At 36.7% G+C, this 26,632-nt stretch overlaps 1 protein-coding gene across 17 annotated transcripts in view; it reads left to right on the forward strand.

Moving 5' to 3' along the window:
• Positions 1 to 26,632, forward strand: part of LARP1B (La ribonucleoprotein 1B) — a 153,818-nt gene that overhangs the window by 106,941 nt on the left and 20,245 nt on the right. For 13 of the 17 annotated variants that reach the window (XR_001444971.3, XR_013417294.1, XR_003729779.2 and 10 more), the window contains 2 exons: positions 10,261 to 10,472; positions 11,237 to 11,343. Coding sequence is in view for 11 of the 17 variants with exons in the window: in XM_015139202.3 (XP_014994688.2) it covers positions 10,261 to 10,472; positions 11,237 to 11,343 (319 nt within the window). In the remaining 6 variants the exon portion in view is untranslated. Of the gene's footprint in view, positions 1 to 8,718; positions 8,775 to 10,260; positions 10,473 to 11,236; positions 11,344 to 21,455; positions 22,379 to 26,632 lie in introns of those variants that run through there. The other 4 variants (XM_028848768.2, XM_078002253.1, XR_013417293.1 and 1 more) reach the window with 2 other exon arrangements.

Here is a 26,632-nt window from a genome sequence, read left to right on the forward strand (position 1 = left end):
ACTAGTCTTGGATTCTCAGGATAAGCCTCATTTAGTTATTATATTATACTTTTATATAATCCTAGTTATTATATTATCCTTTTATATATTGTTAGACTCAGGTTGCTTATATTTTTGAAGCCTTTTGTACTATATTCATGAGGAATATTGTTTTTTTTTTTTCATTGTCTTGGATTATATTTGTCTGATTTTAGTGTTAGAGGTGTTATAAAATGAGTGTCATAAAATGAGTTGGTAAGTGTTCCTTCTTTTGTATTTTGGAAGAGTTTGTCTACAATTGTTTATTTCTTACACATTGTTAGCATTCCCCAGTGATGCCATCCAGGCCCAGATGCCATCTGGGCCTGGAACTATTGGAATGTTTTAAGCTACACATTTATTTCTTTAAGAAACATAAGACTAAGTAAGTCTTTTTTCTCAGGTGAGCTCTTGTACCTATTGGATTTGTTCGTTTCCTGGAATTTATAATATGCTCTTTTTCTCCTTTTACTGTTCGTAGGTTCTGTAGAGATATCTCTTCTTTCATTCCTACTCTTTATAAATTTGTGTCTTTTTTGTCTTGATCGATCTAGCTAGAGGTTCATCAGTTTAATTTTTTTAAGTTTTATTTTCATTGATTTACTTTATTTTTATTCCAGTTTTATTAATTTTTGCTCTTTATTATTTCCTTTTTTCTTATTTTGTTCCTGCTTTTTTAGTTTCAGTGGAAGCTTAGATCATTTATTTGACACATTTTTCTTTCCTATTATAACCATTTAGTACTACAAATTTCCCCCTAAGCAGTATTTTATGTGTTATTGCATTTTGATTTTCATTCAGTTCTATATATTTTCTAATTTCTTTTTAGTTTTTTGATACATCAACTATTTAGAAGTGTTTTTGTTTAATTTTTAAAATTTGGATATCTTCCTGAAATCTATTTGTTTGAAATCTCATTTTTAAGGGAGAAGTTTAAATTACTGATTTGAGAGTTTCTTTTCGGATATAAGCATTTAATATTCTCTCGCTCTCTATATTTATCTATATATATTTTTTAAGACAGAGTCTTGGAGTCTCGCCCTGTCACCCAGGCTGGAGTACAGTGGTACAACCTCGCTCACTGCAACCTCTGCCTCCTGGGTTCAAGCGATTCTCCTGCCTCAGCCTCCTGAGCAGCTGGGATTACAGGTCTGTGCCACCACACTCGGCTAATTTTTGTATTTTTAGTGGAGACCGGGTTGCACCACGTTGGCCAGGCTGGTCTCGAACTCCTGGCCTCAAATGATCCACCCACTTCGGCTTCCCAAAGTGCTAGGATTACAGGCATGAGCCACTGAGCACAGCCCTTAATTCTATATATTTTTGTTTAAGCACTGCTTTAGCTGCATTCCACAAATTTTGATATGTTGTATTTTATTAATTTTTATGCTTTCAAAACATTTTCTAAATTCTTTTGAGACTTCTTCTTTATGTATTATTTAGGAGCGTATTCGGTGTAATTTCCAAGTGATTAGAACTTTTTCAGTTATCCCTCTGTTATTAATCTTATTGATATATAGTTTAATTCTATTATAGCCAGATAACATACTTTACATTATTTTAAAATTTAAAGTTAATTTGTTAATTTCAAATTTGTTTAATTAATTTGCTAATTTTATCACCCACAATATAGTCTGTCTTGGTGAATGTACCATATACATCTGAGAAGAATGTTTATTATATATTTTTGAGTAGAATGTTCCATATTGTCTGTTCAGTTCAGTTGGTTAATGGTGTTGATGAGTTCTATATCTTTGCTGATTTTTTTGTCTACTGGTTCTATCTTAGAGAGGAGTGTCGAAGTCACCACCTATAATTGCAGACTTGTTTATTTCCTATTTCAGTTCTATTGGGTTTTGCTTCATTTATTTAGCTCTTTTGTTAGTTCACCTTATACCCATTGGTATATTGTGTCATCTTGGTGAATTGGCCCTTTCATTCATGTATGTGTCCTTGTTTGCTTTGAAATTTAGTTTGTCTGATTTTAATATAGCCATTCCAGCTTTCTTTCATTTCTCTCTCATGGTATGTGATGTATCTTTTGCCAACTTTTTACTTTTAACCTACCTATATCATTATATATGAAGTCAGTTTATTATAGATAGCATATAGTTAGGTCATGTTTTTTATTCAGTCTGACAATATGTCTTTTAATTGGTTTGTTTAGACTAATGTAATTATTGGTATGTTTGGATTTAGGTCAACCTTTTTATTATTCCTTTTCTTTTTTTTTTTTTTTTTTTTGCTTCTATTGCCCATTTTCTGCATTCTTTGTGTTATTTGTAACTTTTTCTATTACATTTTAATTTATGTACTGTGAATTTGGACATATATATCTTTTTTTTGTATAATTGTTTTTAGTGATTGCTCTAGGGATTTCTAAACACATACTTTTCAGTTTATTTCTAATCAATATTTTACCATTTCAATAAGAATGTAGAAACCTAACCCCCATACCCCCATAGAGATTTTTTTTTCCTTTCTCTCCTCACCGGCCCCACCCCAAGAGAGAGGGTCTCACTCTGTTGCCAAGGCTGGAGTGCAGTGGTGCACTCACGGCTCACTGCAGCCTCAAGCTGCTGGGTTCAAGTAATCCTACCACCTCAGCCTCCCAAGTAGGTAGGACTACAGGTGCATGCCACAAAGCCCAACTAATTTTTTTATTTTTTTGTGGAGACAGGATCTTGCTACGTTGCCCAGATTGGTCTAGTACTCCTGACCTCAAGAGATTCTCCTACCTCAGTCTCCCAAAGTGCTGGGATTATAGGCATGAATCACCACACTCAGCTGAAATTTCTTTATGTAATGATTGTCTTATGTATCTTCATATGTTAAAAAGCCCACCAATGTTTTATTTTTTACTTTCAAGCATGTTTTAAATAACTTAAAAGGAGAATAGTCTATTATATTTATCCAGACCTTTACCATTTATCTTGCTGTTCCTCTATTCGTGATGTTTCAGGTTTCCTTCTGTTACCATTTTCTTCTGTCTGAAATACTCAGGTTAGTGGTTCTTTTAGAGCAGTTCAGTTGGCTATGATTTATAGTTTTCTTTCTTCTGAGAATGTCTTTATTTCACCTTATTGCCAAGGATATTTTCACTGGATAAAGAATTCTGGACTGACAGTTCTTTTCTGTTAGTGATTCAAAACTGTTGTACCACTTCTTTCTGTCCTCCGTGGTTTTTCGTATAAAATTTTGTTGTCATTCAAATTGTTTCCCTACAAGTAATGCATCTCTAGCTACCTTCAAGATTTTTATTTTTTTCATCTTAAGTTTATAGCAAGTAGAGTGTGATGTGCCTTGGTATGGAGTTCTTTGGGTTTATCCTGGATAGGATTGTCTGTTTCTTAAATCTGTAGGTTTGACTTTAGACAAATTTGGGAAGTTTTCAACTATTATTTCCTTAAAAAAATTTTTAGACCTGCACTTCTTCTCTCCTAGACCTTTTGTTGTCCCACGGGTTCTTAAGGTTTGGCTGATTTTTTTTTCAGTTTCTTTTTTTTCTGTTGTTGAGGTTGCCTTTCTGTTTTCGGTTCAGTTTCTGTTGATTCTGGTTGCTTTTAATCTTTGTCACCCATTTTAAGCACCTTAATTACTATTGCTTTGGTGTACTTTTCATGTTTCTTGTGCTTGAACTCACTGAGTTTTTAAAATATGTGTGTTTTTACATTTTTAATCAAATTTGGAAAGTGTTCAGCTGTTCCTTTAAATTTAAAATTTTAATTAAAAAATTAATAGACTGGGTGTGGGAGCTTATGCCTGTAATCCCAGCACTTTGGGAGGCCAAGGCAGATGGATCACCTGAGGTCAGGAGTTCGAGACCAGCCTGGCCAACATGGTGAAACCCCATCTCTACTAAAAATACAAAAATTCGCTGGGTGTGGTGGCGCGCACCTATAATCCCAGGTACTCGGAAGGCTGAGGCACGACAATCACTTGAATCCGGGAGGTAGAGGTTGCAGTGAGCCAAGATTGTACCACTGCATTCCAGCCTGGTTGACAGTGAGACTCTGTCTTAAAAAAAAAAAAAAAAGATTAATAATGTTTTCCTGTTCTTTTTTCTCTTTCTCTCAAGACTCCAATTACATGTATAATTTATATTAGGGCACTTGAAGTTGTCCCATACTTCATTAATGCTCCGTTATGTTGTTGTTGTTTTTCAGACCTTTTACTCTGTTTTTGTTTTAAGTAACTTTTATTCCTCTCTTCAAGTTCATTAGCCTTTTCTTCTACAGAGTCTATTTTTAATCCATCCAGTGTGTGTGTGTGTGCGCGCATGCGTGTGTATGTGTGCGTGCGTGTGTATGTGTATGTTTTAAAATCTCAGCTGTCGTCCTTTTCTCATCTAGAAGCTTGATTGGATCCTCTTTTATACTGCCTATATATATATATTTTAATATGCTCGTGTTTTTCTGTACTTTATTGAATACACAAAATACAGTTATGATTTTTTTTCTTTTTTTTGCTAGCAAAGTATAAATCCAGGATTTGGATTCATATCTATCTGACTGCTATAGTTCAGTGGCTGGCAAATTATGGCCTATTGACTGAAACTAGCCTGCTATGGGCCAATGTGATAACGCTGGTCATTTACATATGGCCTCTTGCTGTTTTTATGCTACAAAGGCAGAGCTGAGCTGTTTCAACAGAGACCTTACGTCTTAAAAAGCAAAAAATATTTACTATGTGACATTTGTAGGAAAAGTTTGCTGAGTTCTGCTTTAGAGGCATTTTTATTTATAAAAAACCTGAGGTGCCAGTTCTCATGTAGCATTTTTAATTTTTGACCTTCACTAAACACTAACAGCATAATATTGAGTTTTATTTTTATAAAGGCAGTGGAGACTGTAAACAAGGCTCATATGGTTCAGGTATGAAGCTGTGCAATGATCTGATTTGGTAGTGATAAAATTTGGAAAACCTTAGATAGTAGAATAGTTAGCACACCCCTGAGTTCAGTGGTTTTTACATTTAGCATGTGTAAGGTTCACCTGGGAAGCTCGTTGAAACAGATTAAAGGACTCTGTATCAACTTTCTGAATCAGTAAGGTAGGTGGGATATGAGAATATACATTTCTAACAAGTTCCCAGGTCATGCCAATAGTTCTATTTGGGACCATACCTTGAAAATTACTGCTTTAACCCTTTTTAAGTGTATCATTTGAATTTCAGTAAATGTATAAAATTGTATACCAGCACCACAATCCAGTTTTAGAACAATTCCATCATACTAAAGAGTTCCTCATGCACATTTGCAGTCAATCCCAACATTCACCTTCAGCCTGAGGCAACTAGTTATCTTTCTTTCACTATGGTTTTGCACTTTTCAGAAATTTTATATAAATGGAATCATATGATACATAGTTATATACTTGGAATCTTTCACTTAACAAAGTATTTTTGAGATTCATCTATGTCATTGCATGTATCAGTACCTTTCTTTTATTGCTAAGTATTATTTCATAGAATGAGCATACTACATTTTTTTGTCCATTCAACATTTTATGGATATTTGGATTGTTTCTAGTTTTGGCTATTATGAAAAATGCTATTATGACTATTCATGTACAAGAGATGGCCTATGCTTTTGATTAAAAGGAAGTTATAATATATAGATGATATTCATATATTATGCTATGCTTGTAGTTGACAAAAAATGTTAATATGTTCTTGTTTCCTAATATATTTCCAATAATAATATTTTAATATTTACTATGAATATTTTATGTTCTTGTAATGAACTAATATTTGATAATTTTATGTCAAAATATTATAAATTGGTATATGATAGTCTATAAAAATTTTGTAAAATGTTTCTTTTGAGATAACCAACGTACTCTATAGATGTTAATCTTACAAAATTAATGTACCTACTCTTATTGGTGGGCAAAATTCACCCTGAGCACCTGGAATAAAATAAGTATAAAACAAATAAAAGTTAGCTTTTGATTTTGGAAATGTTCCGGTACAAATAACAATAGGGAGAATTGTTTAACGAAATCCTCATGTATCCATCTCACCTAATTTCAACAATTGTTAATAGGTTGACATTCTTTTTTAATCTGTACCTTGCCTCCCAATCTATTTCTGGTATTCTATATTGAATCTCAAAGTCATATCATTTCTTCTGGAAATACTTCACTATATATTGCAAACTGACTAGGACTTACAAAACAAGTATGTATGTAAATTTTTATAGCACCATTATTTCACCTAACAAAATTAGCAATAATTTTTAATATAATCTACTACGCAGTATATGTTTAGTTGTCCCTAATTGTCTGAAATGTATTTTTCAAATTGTTTGATTGAACTAGGACGAAACAAGATGCAAACATTGCAATTGACTGATAACACCATTAAGTCAATCTTAATCTCTAATTATTTCTCTTCCCTTGTTTTTCCATGACAATGATTTGTTGAAGAAACTGGTTAATTTGTTGAAGAAACTGGTAGGATTTCTTATGATCTATATTTACCTGACTGTATCTTCTTCATATCATTTAGTATATCCTTTATCCCATGTATTACTAATGAAGTGTAAGTACCAAGGATTTAGATATAGAGGATTGAGTATATTCAAGTTTTGGCATTGTTTTTTTCCTAGTAGCAAGAATATGTCTTAGGAAGACTTGTCTATTTCCTATAACATCATAGTATGTCTGTCACTCCCACTTTTACTGATGCTGTGATTCATGATTTGACTCAGGTGTTGTCAGCCTGATCCTTTCATTAACAAGTTTCGCTCCAATCTTTTACCAAATGGTTTTAGCAGCTATTGATGAATATTCCCTAGATTTCCTCTGTCAGTAGAATTGCAAAATGGTTAACTTCTAATTCCATCATTTCTTCTGCAATCCTTACGTAAAATTTTCTTATGAAGGATGTTCTTTCATCAACTCTTTGGTTACCCTGAAATTCAACTTTTACAGACAAGGAAGGATAAATGCTTGCTTCTTTCTTTTTATTCAGTTTATTGGTTTTCAAAATAATGAGTTAGTGCCCTAGGAAACTCTAAATGTGATTAAGTTTTAAAGTATCATTATGAACTCATGGAGCTTATTTATTCGATGTGTTTAATCCATTTTGGTCATTGTTTTTAGTGGTCAAATTGTTTTATTTTTGACTGGTGAACCTCTAAGATTTACTCCTTTGTCCTTTGATTTATGCTAGTATTTTAAAAACTACTTTATTGCTTTTCTGCTACTTTATTGCTCAAGATTTCCCAGGCTCAGATTATACATTCTGTACTCCAGATGTTATTTCTTTGAGGAGAACTAATTAGTGGGAAATGGAATTTATAGACCATAATCTAAGTGATAGGAAGCTTACTCTTTCTGGGTTGTTACTGCTCCTAGATCTTTGAAAATGTCTTTCACAAAGGTACTGGATTTAACACATTTTTCAGTATATGTTCATGTTTTTATCTCTAGGATTGTATCTCTCTCTCTCTATGTATATACATGCATATATATATGCATATATATATATATATATATATTTTTTTTTTTTTTTTTTGAGATGAAGTCTCGTTCTTGTTCCCCAGGCCGGAGTGCAATGGTGTGATCTCAGCTCACTGCAACCTCCGCCTGCCGGGTTCAAGCAATTCTCCTGCCTCAGCCTCCTGAGTAGCTGGGATTACAGGTGCCTGCTACCATGCCTGGTTAATTTTTGTATTTTTAGTAGAGATGGGATTTCACCATGTTGGACAGGCTGGTCTCAAACTCCTGACCTCAGGTGATCTACCTGGCTTGGCCTCCCAAAGTGCTGGGATTACAGATGGGAGCCATTGCACCTGACCAGATTGTATATATTTTTGGTATAAGGAAAACAGTATTAACACAATTCAGTTAAGTTTAGCATTCCTTTGATAAGGATATATTTTTTCCCAGACATTATGTATGGTAGGCACTAGTATTCGATGCAATTGTGGTAGTTGCTTTCTGGAAAGCAATGAGACTTACTGTTGGCATCTATGGGATGATATGTAAGAAAATAAATTTTAATTTAATAAATGAAACAATAAATGGAGAAAATACAGACACAGCACAAAGGTGTTCAAGGAATGCTTCACATTCCGGAGAAAGGTAACATCTGTGCTGGGTATTAAAGGAAGGCTATGGTAACTGTTGCATTGGGTATACAAAAGATTCAGGAAAGGGACTTTCAGACAGAAGAAAAAGCATATGGCCGGGCGCGGTGGCTCAAGCCTGTAATCCCAGCACTTTGGGAGGCCGAGACGGGCGGATCACGAGGTCAGGAGATCGAGACCATCCTGGCTAACACAGTGAAACCCCGTCTCTACTAAAAAATACAAAAAACTAGCCGGGCGAGGTGGCGGGCGCCTGTAGTCCCAGCTACTCGGGAGGCTGAGGCAGGAGAATGGCGTAGACCCGGGAGGCGGAGCTTGCAGTGAGCTGAGATCCGGCCACTGCACTCCAGCCTGGGCGACAGAGCGAGACTCCGTCTCCAAAAAAAAAGAAGAAAAAGCATATGAAAAGATACAGAACAAGGATCAGGACTGACAGTTTGGTGCTATTTGTGTCACCAAGATCAAAGTGGAAAATGACAACAGATGAGGCAAAATCAGCAAAATCTCATATGCCAGGGTAAAGAGCCTAGGCTTATTCTAGAGGCAAATGGGAAATACTGAAGAATGTTAAACAGAAATATGAAATGATCTAATTTTCTCCTCAGAATAATCATTCTGGTAACAGTGAGGAAAATGGATTGGGAGAGGAAATGGCAAATGTGTAAGTTCACTTTTGACTTTACAAACTCGTGCCTAGAATAGTGCTTGGCAGATAGCAGGCACTTAATATTTGTTGAGTGAAAAAAACAAAAAGTTGTTATATGAATCAAAAGAAGTAGATAAGTCTGAAGAAAAACCACACGGAAATAGAGACTATTTTTTTGTTGTTGCTATTACTTGATTTATCTGCTGGCTTATTTGGTATCTTACCATAAGATTTTCATGAGCAAATCAGCAAGTAAAATAACAGAATAAAAAAAAAATAGTCGAAGGGTTTGAATAGCAGTCTGACAAAAGAGGAAGTCTGAAGGGTAACTAGATATATGAAAACATGCGCAATTTCACTAGCAATAACGAAGGAAATGCAAATATCTTTTAAATCCCATGAGATGGAAGAATAGTTAAGAGTTTAAACAAAACCCAGTCTTCACCAGGATGTTAAATTGTTGGAATTCTCACATGCTGCTGGTGAGAGTGTAAGTTGGTGAAATCATTATAGAAAGTGGTTTGGCGGTCAGTGGTCATTAAATCAGAAGATGCACATCTCTTTTTTTTTTTTTTTTTTTTTTTTTTTTTTTGAGATGGTGTCCTGTCGCCCAGGCTGGAGTGCAGTGGCGCCATCTCGGCTCACTGCAAGCTCCGCCTCCCCGGGTTCACGCCATTCTCCTGCCTCAGACTCCCAAGTAGCTGGGACTACAGGCGCCCGCCACCATGCCCAGATAATTTTTTCGTATTTTTAGTAGAGACGGGGTTTCACCGTGTTAGCCAGGATGGTCTCGATTTCCTGACCTCGCGATCCCCCCGCCTCGGCCTCCCAAAGTGCTGGAATTACAGGCGTGAGCCACCGCGCCCGGCCAGATGCACATCTCTTTTGACTCAGTATTTCCACTCAGAATAAACCCTAGAGAAATGCTCATACCTATACAGAAACATGTTCAACAATGTCGATCACAGCATTGTTGATTAAACAAAAAACTTTGAAATAATATAAATGTCTCTCTGCAGGAGAATGGATAAATTGTGATATATTTGTACACCACATACTATTCAGCACTGAAAATGAACAAATTAGAGCTATGTAAATAAAACATGAGAAAAGTTTACAAAGTGATATAGTATTATGTTACATATATAAAGTTAATTATGCAAAATAATATTACATATATGTAATAATAGATCAAAATTCCAAATTTAAGAGGCTAGTTATCTCTGAGAAAGGAAAGCAGGAGGGAAATGGGATTAGCGGAGGTTACACAGGAAGCTTCACCCTTTCTTTAAAAGAAAAAGTCATAAACAGATATAGAAAAATAAAAATTTTATAAAGTTAGATAATGGTCAAAAAAGTATTTGTTATTTTTGTTTTTATATATTTGAAATGTTTTCAGTGAAAAATCCTTTGAGCTTAGAGAATTCCAGAATTATCCTTATTCTCAAAGTAAAATATTTTCCTAGCATCTAAATAATTTTAAGAGTTTTTTATTTTGCAGATTTGACTGATGAATTAGCTCAGAAGCTATTTGATGTTTCAGAAATAACTTCGGCAGCAATGGTTTGTTCGTTGCCTACAGCAGTTCCAGAATCTCCTAGAATTCATCCTACAAGAACACCCAAAACACCTCGAACACCTAGGTTACAAGATCCTAACAAAACACCAAGATTTTATCCTGTTGTTAAAGAACCAAAAGCCATTGATGTAAAGGTATACAAAACAACCAGGAATATAAGGCTTGCATTTTGTATCCTTTAACATTACAGAATGAGACGTTGTAATTTCTATAACATCACATTAAAAAGTGTGTGTTATAACTTGTAATATTTCACTTAAAAATCGTACTTTACCATAGTGATAGTTTCTCAGGTTAAGAAATTTTTTGGTTGGGCATGGTGGTTCATGCCTGTAATCCAACACTTTGGGAGACCAAGGCAGGTGGATCGCTTGTGCCCAGGAGATGGAGTCTAGCCTGGGCAATGCCGTGGGACCCCATCTCTAAAAAAATACAAAAATTAGCTGGGCATGGTGGCATGTGCCTGTAGTCCCAGCTACTTCGGAGGCTGAGGTGGGAGGATTGTTTGAGCCTGTAGGGGTCAGGGCTGCAGTGAGCCATGATCATGCCACTGCACTCCAGCCTTGGCAACAGAGTAAGACCCCATTTAAAAGTAAACAAACAAACAAAAACCTTTTTTACCATTGGATACTGTAATTAAAGACGAACAGAAAGTATAATGAAGAATCACACTAAGCTGCACTTCATTTTATCCTTGTGTCACAAACCTACCAAAGGACCTTATTAAGTTTTGTAACTTGTGTGTGAGATTTTTGAGTTTTGTGACTTCATATGATTTCACAATGTGTTATCTACAGTATGAAAATGTTTGAGTTCATTTATAGTCAGAGGGTTTTAATTTACTTGTGAAGTTCACACTATTGAAACTAATTGCAATGCTTGACTTTATTTTCTTTAGAGTCCAAGAAAGAGAAAAACAAGGCATAGCACAAATCCCCCTCTAGAGTGTCATGTTGGTTGGGTAATGGATTCCAGAGACCATGGGCCAAGAACATCCTCTGTCAGGTACTATATTTCTCAAACATTACTTTTTTGTTCTTGATTTGAAGTTTTTTGAAAACAGTTACTAATTAGATATTTCAAAATATTTAAAAATTAATATGTTAGCAAGTTACAGAACAATGAAAATGGTACAAAGAAGCCAAAGAAGAGATAAGTTTTACAAGTATGTTAAGGAAATAATCCAGTAAGACAGTTTTTTTTTCCCATTTAAATTATTTTTCACAAATGTGAACTCTTAGATTTATTTATGTAGGTCTATGAAAGTTATTATCTTTGGAAAAATCCCAGAGTCTTAGTGGCATTTAATAGGTTCTTAGTAGATATTTATTGAGGGCATTAATGTGCTAAACACACTACTCAAACTATATAAATACTATGGAAACAAAGCATTATTATTTTGCTTTTTTCCCCCATTTTTGGTAAATCATTTAGATTAGTTGATTTTTAGCAGAAATTTTTTTTTATAAGAAAGAAGAAAATTAATTTAAAAAAAAGAAGACTAGAGCAAATCTTTTAGAGTGCCAGTGATATGCAAAGCACTGTGGTATGTTTTGTCCTTCAAAGGGGTTGCAGAGGTGATTTATTGCTCATTGCTTTGTGATTCTTTCTTTTAAATAAAAATAGAGACAGAATGTTGCCCTGTTGCCTAGGACAGTCTCAAACTTCTGGCCTCAAGCAATCCTCCTACCTCAACCTCTAAAGTTCTGGGATTTTTTTTATTTTTATTTTTTGAGACGAAATCTCGCTCTGTCACCCAGGCTGGAGTGCAGTGGCACAATCTTGGCTCACTGCAAGCTCCGCCTCCTGGGTTCAAGCAATTCTCCTGCCTCAGCCTCCCGAGTAGCTGGGACTACAGGTGTGTGCCACCACGCCCGGCTAATTTTTTGTATTTTTAGTAGAGACGGGGTTATGTTAGCCAGGATGGTCTTGATCTCCTGACCTGGTGATCCACCCGCCTCAGGCTCCCAAAGTGCTGGGATTACAGGCGTGAGCCACCACGCCCAGCTAAAGTGCTGGGATTATAGGCATGAGCCACCTCACCCAGCCTGTGTTTCTTAAACACCATTTTGTGTTTATACTAGATATTTTCAGAATAATTAATGGATAGTTTTTCCACTTGAAAACTTTGGGAAAATATGTTTTTGACTGATTACTAGAAAAGGATTAGTTAGTTTCATGAAAAGAAATGCTAGGGAGTTTATCATGCTCTCAAAACCTTGAAATCTGTCTATTTAGTGATACACATTTGATTATTTTACATTGTTCTTACTAGATATATTGTCTCTAAAAGATAAAAAGTGCGTATGTTCTTCTGCACACCTGTGGTATACTAACAGTTATTCTGGGGTTATAAGTGACTTTTCAGTTTTTTTCCCCAGAGTATTTCTTTTTATTGGAGCAGTATATTTAGAGATCAACAACAGTGAAAAATGTTTAATTTACCTAATGAAGGACATCTTGTCTTTGTTGCTTCCAAGTTTTGGGAATTATGAATAAAGCTGCTATAAACATCTATGTAAAGGTTTTAGTGTGGACATATCTTAAAATCCCTTGGATAAATACTAAGGAGCATGATTGCTGGATTGTATGATAAGAATATGTTTAGTTTTGTAAGAAGCTGCCAACCTGTTTTCCAAAGTGGCCCTATCATTTTGCATACTCACCAGTAATGTTTCTTTTTAACCTTGGTAATGTCTTGTTTTGAAGTCAGCCTTGTCTGATATTTGTATAATTATGCGAGCTTTCTTTAGATGAGTGTTTGCCAGTGTATCTTTTTCTACCTTTTTACTTTTAAGCAATCTCTTTGTTTTAAAGTGGGTTTCACATAGGCAGCATATATTTGGGTCTTTCTTTGCTTTTTATAACCCAGTCTGATAAGGTGTTAATCAGTATGTTTAGACCATCCACATTTAGTGTAGTTACCGATGTGGTTGGATTTAAATCTATCATTTCTTTGTCTCATCTATTCTTTTTTTTTTGAGACTGAGTCTCTCTCTGTTGCCCAGTCTGGAGTGCAATGGCACGATCTGGGCTCACTTCAACCTCCAGCTCCCAGGTTCAGGTGATTCTCCTTCCTCAACCTCCTGAGTAGCTGGGATTACAGGTGCCTGCCACCACACCCAGCTAATTTTTGTATTTTTAGTAGAGATGGGGTTTCACCATGTTGGCCAGGCTGGTCTCGAACTTCTGACCTCAGGTGATCCACCTGTCTTGGCCTCCCAAAGTGCTGGGATTATAGGCATGAGCCACTGTACCCAGCTGCCTCATCTATTCTTCATTCTTTTTTTGCTTTTTTTGCTTTCTTTTGGATTGAGTTTTTATAATGACCCTATTTTATCTCTACTATTGGCTGATTAGTTATATCTTTTTAGTTTTTACTGATCCTCTAGGATTTACAGGTATACCTTGTTTTGCTGTGCTTCATAGATACTGTGTTTTTCACAAACTGAAGGTTTGTGGCAACCCTGTGTCGAGCAAGTTTATCAATGCCCTTTATCCAACAGATGTACTCACTTCATGTCTTCATGTCTCTGTGTCACCTTTTGGTAATTCTTGCAATATTTCAAACTTTATTATTATTATTATCTTTTTTTTTTTTTTTTGAGACAGATTCTTGCTCTGTCACTCAGGCTGGAGTGCAGTGGTGTGATCTTGGCTCACTGCAAGCTCTGCCTTCAGGGTTCATGTCATTCTCCTGCCTCATCCTCCTGAGTAGCTGGGACTACAGGTGCCTGCCACCATGCCCAGCTAATTTTTTTTTTTTTTTTTTTTTTTGTATTTTTTTAGTAGAGATGGGGTTTCACCATGTTAGCCAGGATGGTCTCGATCTCCTGATCTTGTGATCCGCCCGCCTTGGCCTCCCAAAGTGTTAGGATTACAGGTGTGAGCCACTATGCATGGCCTTTTTTTTTTTTTTTTTTTTTTGAGACAGAGTTTCACTGTGTTGCACAGGCTGGAATTCTGTGGCACAATCATGACTCACTGTAGCCGTAACCTCCCAGACTCAAGTGATCCTCCCATTTCAGCCTCCTGAGTAGCTGGAGATATAGTTGCATGCCACCATGTCCAGCTAATTTTTTTATTTTTTATAGAGATGGGGTCTCACTCTGCTGTCTGAGCTGGTCTTGAACTCCTAGACTCAAGCAATTCTCCTACCTCGCCCTTCCAAAGTGCTGGGATTACAGGCATGAGCCACCATGCCCAGCTACAATTTTGTATTTTATGGTAATCTGTGGTTAGTGATCTTTGATGTTAACTATTGTAATTGTTTTGGCACACCATGAATCCCACCAAGATAAGATGGTGAACTTAGTCAATAAATGTTGTATGTTTTCTGGCTGCTCCACTGACTGGCCATTTCTCCATCTCTCCCCCTCTTCTTGGGCGTCCCTGTACCCTGAGAGACAACAATGTTGAAATTAGACCAACTAATAACCCTACAGCGGCCTCTAAGTGTTCAAGTGAAATTAAGAGTCAAAATTCTTCAAAATTAGAAATACCATCATTAATGAGGAAGGCATGTTGAAAGCCCCAAGATAGGCTGAAAGCTAGATGTCTTGTGTCAAACAGCCAAAATATGAAGGCAAAATTTTGGAGGGAAATTAAAAGTGCTACTCCAGTGAAATACACAAATGATAAGAAAGTGAAACAGTTTTATTGATGATAGTGAGAGAGTTTGAGTGGTCTGAGTAAAAGATCAGACCACCCCCAATATTCCCTTAAGCCAAAGAATAATCCAGAGCAAAGCCCTGACTCTCTTCAATTCTATGAAGAGGCGAGGGAGGTGCAGAAGAAAAGTTGGAAGCTAGCAGAAGTTGGTTAATGAGGTTTAAGAAGCTGTCTCCATAATATAAAAGTGCAAGGTGAAGGAGCAAGTGCTGATGAGGAAGGTGCAGCGAGTTTTAAGGAAGATTTAGCTAAGATAATCAATAAAAGTGGCTACATTTCTGCCGGTCTAGATCTGAAAAAAAAAAGTGTGGCTACCTTAAACAGTAGATTTTCAATGTAGACAAAACAGCCTTCTATTGGGAGAATAAGCCATCTAGGACTTTCATAGTTAGGAAGGAGCAGTCAGTGTTTGGCTTCAGAGCTTCAAGAGACAGGGCTGACTCTCTTGTTAGGGGCTAATGCAGGTGGTGACTTCAAGTTGAAGGCAATGCCAGGGCTCTTTTGAATTATGCTAAATCTACTCATCTGCTTATGCGCTATAAATAGAAAAACAAAGTCTACATGGCAGCACATCTACTTACAGTGTGGTTTACTAAATATTTTAAGCCCACTGTTAAGACCTACTATTCAGAAAAAAAGATTCCTTTCAAAATATTACTGCTCATTGACAGTGTACCTCATCACCCAAGAACTCTGATGAATATACACAAGGAGATTAATGTTTTTTTCATACCTGCTAACACATTTATTCTGTAGTTCATGGATCCCAAGGAGTCATTTTAACTTTCTAGTCTTATTATTTAGAATATTCATATATAGTCTATTCATAAGGCTATAGCTGCTGCAGCTAGTCTTTCCTCTGATGGACCTGAGCAAAGTAAATTGAAAACATTCTGGAGAGTATTCACCATTCTACATGCCATTAAGAACATTGGTGATTCATAGGAGGAGGTCAAAATATCAACATTAACAGGATTTTGGAAGAAGTTGATTCCTACCCTCATGGATGACTTTGAGAGACTCGGACTTCAGTGGAGGATTTAACTACAGATGTGGTGGAAATAGCAAGAGAAGTAGAATTAGAAGTGGAGCCTGAAGATGTGACTGAATTGATGCAATCTCATGATAAAACTTGAAGGGATGAGGAATTGCTTCTTATGGATGAGCACAGAGAGTGGTTTCTTGAGATGGAATCTACTGGTGAAGATTCTTTAAACATTGTTGAAATGACAACAACAGATTTAGAATATTATATAAAGCAGTGGCAGGGTTTGAGAGCACTGACTCCAATTTTGAAAGAAGTTCTACGGTGGGTAAAATGCTATTAGGACAGCATCCGTACTACAGAGAAATCTTTTGGGAACAGAAGAGTCAATCAATGTAGCAAACTTCATTGTTGTCTTATTTTAAGAAATTGCCACAGCCACTCCAACCATCAGCAACCACCACTCTGATCAGTCAGCAGCCATCAGCATCGAGGCAAAACCCTCCACCAGCAAAAAGAGTATGACTTGCCGAAGGCTCATATGACCATTAGCATTTTTAGCAATACAGTTTTTTAAAAATTGATACATAATAGTTGTACATATTTTGGGGGTGCATGTGATATTTTGTTACTTGCATACAATGTGTAATGATCAAATCAGGGTAATGGGGATATCAATCACCTAAAACATTTTTCTTTATTCTGTTCTATTTTTTTCCTTTTCTTTTAAAGATCTTTTTGCGTACCAATCTTCTAGCTATTTTGTACTCTACAATATGTTGTTGTTAAGTATGGTTACTCTACTGTACTATAAAACACTATATCTTATTTCTGGTACTAACTGTATTTTTGTGCCTGTTAACCAACTGCTTTTCACCCCTCTTCGCCCTACCCATTCTAGTCCCTAGTAAGCACTAATCAACTCTCTATCTCTATGAGAGCTACTTTTTTATCTTCCACAATTAGTGAGAACATGTGGTACTTATCTTTCTGTGCCTGGCTTATTTCATATAACGTAATGACCTCCAGTTCTATCCATGTTGCTGCAAATGACAGAATTCTTTTTTATGGCTGAATAGTATTCCATTGTATATGTGTGTATGTTTATGTATGTGCATATGTGTATGTGCATATATTTACACATATATACACATACATATACATACACATATATAAATACCCATATATATAATTTTCTTCATTAATCCATTGATAGACACTTAGGTTTATTACATATCTTGGCTGTAGTGAATAGTGCTGCAATAAACATGGAAGTGCAGCTGTCTTTTTGATATACTGATTTCCTCTATTTTGAATATATACCCAGCAGTGAGATTGCTGGATCATATGGTAGTTCTGTTGTTAGTTTTCTTTGAGGAACTTCTATTCTCTTTTCTGTAGTGCCTGTACTAATTTACATTCCCACCAATGGTGTTTCAAAGCATTCTCCTTTCTCTGCATCCTTGCAACATCCATTAATTTTTGTTTTCTTGATAAAAGCCATTTTAACTGGGGTGAGATGCTTTATCATTGTAGTTTTGATTTTCATCTTCTTGATAATTAACAATGTTGAGCATTTTAAAATATACCTGTTGTCCAGTTGATGTCTTCTTTGGAGAAATGTATATTAGATCTTTTGTCAGTTTTAAAATGGGATTATTTGTGTTTTGTTTGTTTGTTTTGCTACTGAGTTGTTTGAGTTCCTTGTATATTCTAGTTATTAGTCCTTTCTTTTTTGGATGGATAGTTTGCAAATATTTTCTCCCATTCTGTAGGTTGTCTCTTCACTTTGTTGATTCCTTCATTTGCTATGCAGAAACTGTTTTGCTTGATATAATCTCATTAGTCTATTGTTGCTTTTGTTGCTTGTGCTTTTAGCGTCTTACACAAAACATCTTTGCCTAGACCAACGGCCTGGAATGTTTTCCCAACATTTTCTTCTAGTAATTTCATAGATTTGGGTCCTAGTTTAAGTCTTTAGTCCATTTTGATTGGCTTTTTGTATATGGTAGAGATAGAGGTCTAGCTTCATAGTTTTGCATATGTTTATCTAGTTTTCTTAGCACCATTTATTGAAGTGACTGTCCTTTCCTCAATGTATGTTCTTGGTACCTTTGCCAAAAATGAATTGACTGATAATGTGTAGATTTTTTTCTAAATTTTCTTTTCTGTTCCATTGGTCTGTGTGTCTGCTTTTACACCAGTATCTTGCTACCTTTGTTACTACGGCTTTGTATTATATTTTGAAGTTGGATAGTGTGATGCCTCCAGCTTTATTCTTTTTGCCCAGAATTACTTTGATTTTTCAGGGCCTTTTATGGTTCTATATAAATTTTAGGATTGTTTTTTCTATTTCTGTGAAGAATGTTTTAGGTATTTTGATAGGGATGGAATTAAATCTGTAGAAGTTACTGAGTAGTATTGACATTTTAACAATGTTGATTTTTCCAATCCATGAGCATGCGATATCATTCCCTTTTTTTGTGTGATCTCTTAAATTTCTTTCATCTGTGTTTTTTAGTTTTCTTTGTAGAGATCTTTCACTTTGGTTACACTTATACCTACTTTATATATTTTTGTAGCTGTCTTGATTTCTTTTTCAGTTTGTTTGCTGTTGGCATATATAAATGCTACTGATTTTTGTATATTCATTTTGTATTGTGCAACTTTACTGAATTGATCCAAATTTTTGGTAGAGTCTTTAGAGTTTTCTAAATATAATATCGTAACATCTGCAGGCAAGGATAATTTGACTTCTTCCTTTCTAATGTGGATGCTCTTTCTCTTGCCTAATTGCTCTTGCTAGGACTTACAGTACTATGTTCAATTAAAGTGGTAAAGTGGACAACCTTGCCTTATTCCAGATCTTAGAGGAAAGGCCAAGTGCTCATGTCTAAGACAATGAGAAAAAGACCTTGAAGGCATTTTAGAGCTCTCCTGCCACAGGACCAGAGGCCTAAGAGGACAGAATGGGGCCCTGCGCAACCTCGGGAAACTGCTCCCTGCATTCCATCTGTCTAGCTGTAGCATGGCTAAAAGGGGTCTAGGTACAGCTTGGGGCTGCTGCTTCAGAGGGTGCAAACCATAAACTTTGGCAGCTTTCATGTGGTGTTAAGCCTGCAGGTGGTGCACAGAATGCAAGGGTTGAGGCTTGGGAGCCTCTGCCTATATTTCAGAGGATGTATGGAAAATCCTGGATGTCTAGACTAAAGCCTGCTCTAGGGGCAGAGCCCTCATGGAGATCCTCTACAAGGACAGTGCAGAGAGGAAATGTGGGGTTGGATCCTTCATACAGACTCCCCACTGGGGCACTGCCTAGTGACGCTTTGAGAAGAGGGCCACCGTCCTCCGGACCCCAGAATAGTAGATCCACTGGCAGCCTGCACCCTCAGCCTCAGAAAGCCACAGGCACTCAATGCCAGCCCTTAAGAGCAGCCATGTGGGCTAAACCCTGGAAAGCCATAGGCATGGAGCTGCCCAAGGCTTTGTGAGCCTACCCCTTGCACCAGCATATCCTGGATATGACATATGGAGTCAAAGGAGATTATTTTGGAACTTTAAGATTTAGTGACTGCCCTTCTGGGCTTTGGACTTGCATGCAGCCTGTAGCCCCTTTCTTTTGGGCTATTTCTTCCTTTTGTGTATTTACCCAAGGCCTATACCTCCATTGTATCTTGGAAGTAACTACCTTGTTTTTGATTTTACAGACTCATAGGTGGAAGGGACTAGCCTTGTCTCAAATGAGACTTTGGACTTTTGAGTTAATGCTAGAATGAGTTAAGACTTTGGGGGATTATTAGGAAGGCATAACTAGATTTTGCAATGTGAGAAGGACATGAGATTTGGCAGGGGGCAGGGTGGAATTATATGGTTTGGATCTGTTTCCCCACCGAAATCTCGTGTTCAGTTGTAATCCCCAGTATTGGAGGTGGGGCCTGGTGGGAGGTGATTGGATCATTGGGGCAGTTTTTCATGGTTTAACACCATCTGCCTTGGAGTTGTCATTATGATAGTGAGTTGTGAGATCTGGTTGTTTAAAAGTGTGTGGCACCTCCACTGTCTCTCTTCCTCCTGCTCCAGCTATGTGAAATGCTGCTCCCCCGCCTTCCACCATGATTGTAAGTTTTCCTAAGGCCTCCCTAGAAGCTGAGCCAGCATCATGCTGTACTGCCTACAGAACCATGAGCCAATTAAACCTCTTTCTTCTATAATTTACCCAGTCTAGGATATTTCTTTTTTCTTTTCTTTTCTTCTTCCTTTTTTTTTTTTTTTTTTTTTTTGAGGCAGAGTTTCGCTCTTGTTGCCCAGGCTCAAGTGCAGTGGCACAATCTCAGCTCACTGCAACTTCCGCCTCCTGGGTTCAAGCAATTCTCCTGCCTCAGCCTCCTGAGTAGCTGGGATTACAGGCATGCACCACCACGCCCGGGTAATTTTTGTATTTTTAGTAGAGACGAGGTTTCTTCATGTTGGTCAGGCTGGTCTCGAACTCCTGACCTCAGGCGATCTGCCCACCTTGGTCTCCCAAAGTGCTGGGATTACAGGCGTGAGCCACCACGCCCGGCCGGGTATTTCTTTATAGTAATGTGAGAACAGCCTAATACATCTAGCTGAAGGTTTGTTGATTTTGTTTATCTTTTCAAAAAACCAACTTTTCATTTCATTGATTTTTTTGTACTTGTTTTAGTCTCAATTTTATTTATTTCTGCTTTGATCTTTATTATTTCTTTCTACTAATTTAGGGTTTGATTTGTTCTTTTCTAGTTCTTTTAAGTACATCGTTAGGTTGCTTATTTGAAACCTACTTTTTTGATGTAGGCATTTATTGCTATAAGCTTCTCTCTTAGTACTGCTATGCTCAATCTCATAGTATTTGGAAAGTTATGTTTCCATTTTCATTTGTTTGAAGACATTTTGAAGTTTTCTTCTTAATTTCTATATTAATCTATTGATCATTCAGGAGCATGTTGTTTAATTTCCACATTTGTGTAGTTTCCAAAATTCTTCATGTTATTGATTTCTATTTTTATTCTGTTGTAGTCAGAGAAGATACTTGATATGATTTTGACTTTTTTTAATTTGTTGAGACATGTTTTATAGCCTTACATATGTTTTATCCTGGAGAATGTTCCATGTGTTAATGAGAAGAATGTGTATTCTGCAGTAGAAGGTGAAATGTTCTGTAAATGTCATTAGGTCCAGTTGGTCTAGGTGTAGTTTAACTTCATTGTATCTTTGTTGATTTTCTGTCTGGATGTTCTGTCCATTATTGAGAGATGAATGTTGAAGCCCCCTGCTATTATTTGTATTATAGTCTATCTCTCCTCTAGATGTATTAATGTTTACTTAATATATCTGTGTGCTCCAGAATTGTGTGCATATATTTATAACTGTTACAGCCTCTTGCTGAATTCACTTCTTTCTTTATCATCATACGGTGACCTTCTTTGTCCTTTTTTTACAGACTTTGACTTGGTCTATTTTGTTTGATGTAAGTATGGCTACTTTTTATTTTTATTTATTTATTTTTTTGCTTCCATTTGCGTGGACTATCTTTTTCCATTGTTCACTATCAGACTATGTGTGTCTTTATAGGCGATGTGAGTTTCTTATAGGCAATATATAGTTGGATCTTGTTTCTAAAAGTTTTAAAAGTTTTAAAAAATTCACGCAGCCTTGCTTATATCTTTTGATTGAAGAATTTAGTTCATTTACATTCAGTGTTATTATTGATCGATAAGGACTTACAATGCAGTATTTAATTACTTGGTTTCTGGTTGTTTTGTAACTCCTCCCTTACTTCCTTCTTACTGCCTTTGTGATAAGTGGTTTTTCTCTGGGAGTGTGTTTTAATTCATTGCTTTTTATTTTTAGCGTATCTATTATAAGTCTTTGCTTTGTGGTTACCATGAGGCTTACCAAAGCTGTAGCTATAAGTTATTTTAAACATATGACAACTTAACTTTGATCACAAAGAAAAGGAAAGAATCAAGGGAAAAACTAAAAAATTCTACACTTTAATTCCATCCTCCCACATTTTGACATTTTGTTGTCTTAATTTACATCTATTTATCTTAATAGGTTGCTGTTAATATTTTCAGTAGATTTGTCTTTTAGTCTTCATACTAGAGATATGAATGGATTAGATGTAACAATTACTGCATTAGAGCATTCTGAATTTGTCTACTTTTACCAGTGAGTTTTATACCTTCAAACATTTTTGGTTTTGGACATCAAACTTTGTTTTCTTTCAAATCAAAGAAACTCCCTTTAGCATTTCTTGAAAGATGGGTCTAGTAGTGATGAATTCCCTCAGCTTTTGTCTAGGAAAGACTTTATATCTCCTTCCCGTTTGAAGGGAAACTTTGCTGGGTACAGCATAGTTGGTTGGCAGGTTTTTTTGTTTCCTTTTATCCTGTAGCACTTTGAATGTGTCATTTGACTCCCTCACAGCCTGTTAGGTTTCTGCTGGAAAGTCTCTTGCCAAAAAATCAGAGCTCTTTTATATGTTCTTTTATTTTTTTTTTTCTCTTGCTGTTTTAGGATCTTCTCTTTGTCCTTGACATTTTCAGGTTTGATTATTATTTGCCTTGGGATCCTCTTATTTGGATTGAATATTGATATGGTTTGGCTCTGTGTTCCCACCCAAGTCTCATCTCGAATTGTAATTCCCATAATCCCCATGTGTCAAGCGAGGGACCTGATAGGAGGTGATTGGATCATGGGGGCAATTATCCCATACTGTTCTTGTGATAGTGAGTGAGTTCTCACAAGATCTGATGGTTTTATAGGTGTTTGACGGTTCCTCCTTCACACATACTCTTTCTTATCTGCCGCAATGTAAGACGTGCCTGCTTCCCCTCCCACCATGATTGTAAGTTTCCTGAAGCCTCCCCAGCCATGTGGAACTGTGAGTCAATTAAACCACTGTCCCTCATAAATTACCCAGCTTCAGGTATTCTTTATCGCAGAGTGAAAATGGACTAATACAAATATATTTGGTGTTTTCTGACCTTCTGTACCTAGATATTTATATCTTTCTTTAGATTTGGAATATTTTCTGTTATTTCTTTGAATAAGCTTACTACTCCTTGTTCTTAACTCCTCATTGAATGCCAGTGTCTCTTACATTTGTTCTTTTGAGATTATTCTTTATATCTTGCAGGTATTCTTCATTCCTTTTTTTTTCTCCTCTGACTGTATTTTCCAATAGCCTGTATTTGAGCTCACTGATTGTTTCTTGCAATGTGAGAGCCTGTAATCCATTTTTCAGAAAACCTATTTCTGAGTTCCAGGATTTTTTTTTTTTTTTAAATTTCAATCTCTTTGTGTTACATTTCTCTGACAAATTTCTGAATTGCTTCTCTGTGTTATCTTGGATTTTGCTGAGTGTCTGTAGAACTCTTATTTTGTTCTTGATCTGAGACCTCACACATTGCTTTTGTTTAGGTTGGTCCCTGACTCTTTGTGCATTTGGGGAGGTCATAGTTCCGTGTTTGCTGTTGTTTCTTGTGGATGTACATCTATGGCTTTGCTTTAAAGGACTTATTGTTTATTCCAGTCTTTGCTGTCTTTCTTTCTTGTTTTGGTCTTTCTAAGGTATATTTGCTTAGAGATTCTTTGCAGTTGCCTGAATTCCCTTAATACTGTTGTAGATCACTGCCTCCTTTTGGGCACTAGATGGCGCCTTAAGCCCAAATTTGCCTTGGCTCTCACAAACATTGGAGCACTGCCTGTCAGATGGTGGGGGTGGCAAAGGGGATTACCCCAACTGTGTGGTAAGGCTGGCAAAGGATTTGTACCCAGAAAACTCATGGATCATGCCTCATACAGTGTGGTCCTGCTGAACAGCCACTCCGATATGGCATCTCTGTTGGCTGAAATAAAGGGGAGAATTTCAGGGCTAGGGTTTCTGTTCCTGTTTCCCCTCTTTTTCTACAGCTGCCTTCATGGTTTTTTCTCCCTGCTGGCCCTCATGATATTATACTTCTCATGGGTTGAGGCAGGAACAGTTTTCCTGCAAGGGAGCCCAAGATGGTGGGAAAGCTGGCTGTCCTCCACGATCTAACATTTTCCAATGAAGAAGCTGAGTCTGGGAGGAATTTTTCATGCATAGGGCCTGGCAGATTGCAGAAGGGGCATCATGCATAGAGAAGGCTATTTCTCTTACTGTTTGCTTGGAGTTTTTCAGTTCTCTGTGGCTCACGGATAGTATCAGCTTCAGATTTGAGTTCTGGGATATTGCTGATGATAAGCTTTGTGCTAGATATTTGTTTTTGGCTTTCTGTGGGAGAGTGAAGCCAGATTGCTTCTACTCTGCCATTTTGGTGACATAATTGTCTCAATAAAGTATTTTAAAATTAAGGTATGTACTTTTTTTTAGTCATAATGCTATTGCACACTTGGTAGAGTACAGTATAATGTAAATATAACTTTTATATTTACTGGGAAACCAAAATATTCATGTGACTTGCTTTTTTGCAACATTTGCTATATTGTGGTGGTCTAGAATTGAACCAGCAATATCTCTGAGACATGCCTATATAATTCAGCTGTTCCTTGAATCATGATGTGGTTACATCCTGATAAACCCTTCATAGCTTGAAAATATCATAAGTTGAAAATACGCTTAATACACCTAACTACCAAACATCATGGCTCAGCCCAGCTTACCTTAAATGTACCCAGAACACTTATACTAACCTATAGTTGGGCAAAATCTAACACAAAGCCTATTTTATAATAAAATGTTGAATCTCTTGTGTAATTTATTGAATACTGAAACCAAAGAACAGAATGATTGTATGTTACTTGAACTATGGTTTCTACTGAATGCATATTGCTTTTGTACCATCATAAACCTGAAAAACCGTAAGTGAAACCATCTTTTAAGTTGAGGACCAGCTTTATACATTTTAACTTACCACAGTCTACTTTCAAATAATCTTATCCCACTTCATGTATAGTATAAGAACCTTACGACATTTAACTTTCATTATTTCTCCCCATTTCTTTTTTTTTTCTTTTTTTTTTTTTTTAAATTAGAGACAGAGACTTGTTCTTTCACCCAGGATGGAGTGCAGTGGCAAAATCTCAGGTTACTACAGTCTCAAACTTCTGAACTTAAGCAGTCCTCCCACCTTAGCCTCAAGTATCTGGGACCATGAGTGTGCACCACAATAGCTGGCTAATTAAAAAAAAAAATTTGTTGCGACAAGATCTTGCTATATAATTCAGGCTGGTCTCGAACTCCTGGGCTCAAGCAATTCTCCTGCCTTAGCCTCCCAAAGTATTGGGATTACAATTATGAGTCACCACACCCAATCCCCCATTCTTTGTGCTATACTTTGTTATTATTTTTCTTTAGACAGTTATGTGTACATGTATGTACACATAAATATATGTGCACATGTGCATACACACATATAGTTTGAGTAGATGGTTTAGCACATTAAATCCTTCATGTATATCTATTAAAAAGTTTCTAAATGCCATTGAGAATCTGGGAGATTTCTTTAGTAGGTTTGTAATAGATATTTATTTGCCCATTATTAATATACCCACACACAAACACATACACACATGTATCAGGTATTTATCCTGCTGCGGTTCTCTGATGGTTTCAGATTTATGGCTTTTTTAATTGTTAGAATAATTTTTGACATCATAAATTTTTTTGCCCTGTTTTCTTTGTTTTTTCTTCTTCTGGGTTTCAAATTACATGTATGTTAGACCATTTGATAATACCCATAGCTGGTGGATGCTCTGATGTGTTTTTTCTCCTACTCCCTTTATTTATTTTTATTTTTATTTATTTTTGTTGCCCAGGCTGGAGTGCAATGGAGCGATCTTGGCTTACTGCAACCCCTGCCTCCCGGGTTCAAACGATTCTCCTGCCTCAGCCTCCCGAGTAGCTGGGATTACAGGCACATGCCACCACGCCCAGCTATTTTTTTTGTATTTTTAGTAGAGACAGGGTTTCACCATGTTGGCCAAGTTAGTCTCAAATTCCTGACCTCAAGAGATCTGCCTGCCTCAGCCTCCCAAAGTTCTGGGATTACAGGCGTGAGCCACTGTGCTTGGCCTCCTACTCCTTTTAAATTGTGTTTCACTTTGTATAATTTTGATTGACTTATATTCAGGTTTCCTGATTCTTTCCTTAGCTGTGTCTAGTGTGCTAATAAGTCCATCAAAGAAGTATTCATTTCTGATATTGTGTTTTGTATATTTTGCATTACTATTTGACTATTTATTTATTTGTTTATTTATTGAGATGGAGTTTCGCTCATGTTGCCCAGGCTGGAGTGCAACTCAGCTCACTGCAACCTCCACCTCCTGGGTTCAAGCGATTCTTCTGCCTCAGCCTCCTGAGTAGCTGGGATTACAGGTGCCTGCCACCATACCCGGCTAATTTTTGTATTTTGTTAGAGACAGGGTTTCACCATGTTGGCCAGGCTAGCTTTGAACTCCTGACCTCAGGTGATTCCCCAGCCTTGGCCTCCGAAAATGCTGCGATTACAAGGGTGAGTCACCGTGCCCGGCTCCATTTGAATATTTAAAAATAGTTTTCTTGGCCAGTCACGGTGGCTCATGCCTGTAATCCCAGCACTTTGGGAGGCCGAGGCAGGCAGATCACGAGGT

Source organism: Macaca mulatta, chromosome 5 (assembly GCF_049350105.2).
Source record: "Macaca mulatta isolate MMU2019108-1 chromosome 5, T2T-MMU8v2.0, whole genome shotgun sequence".
NCBI classification, from domain to species: domain Eukaryota; kingdom Metazoa; phylum Chordata; class Mammalia; order Primates; family Cercopithecidae; genus Macaca; species Macaca mulatta.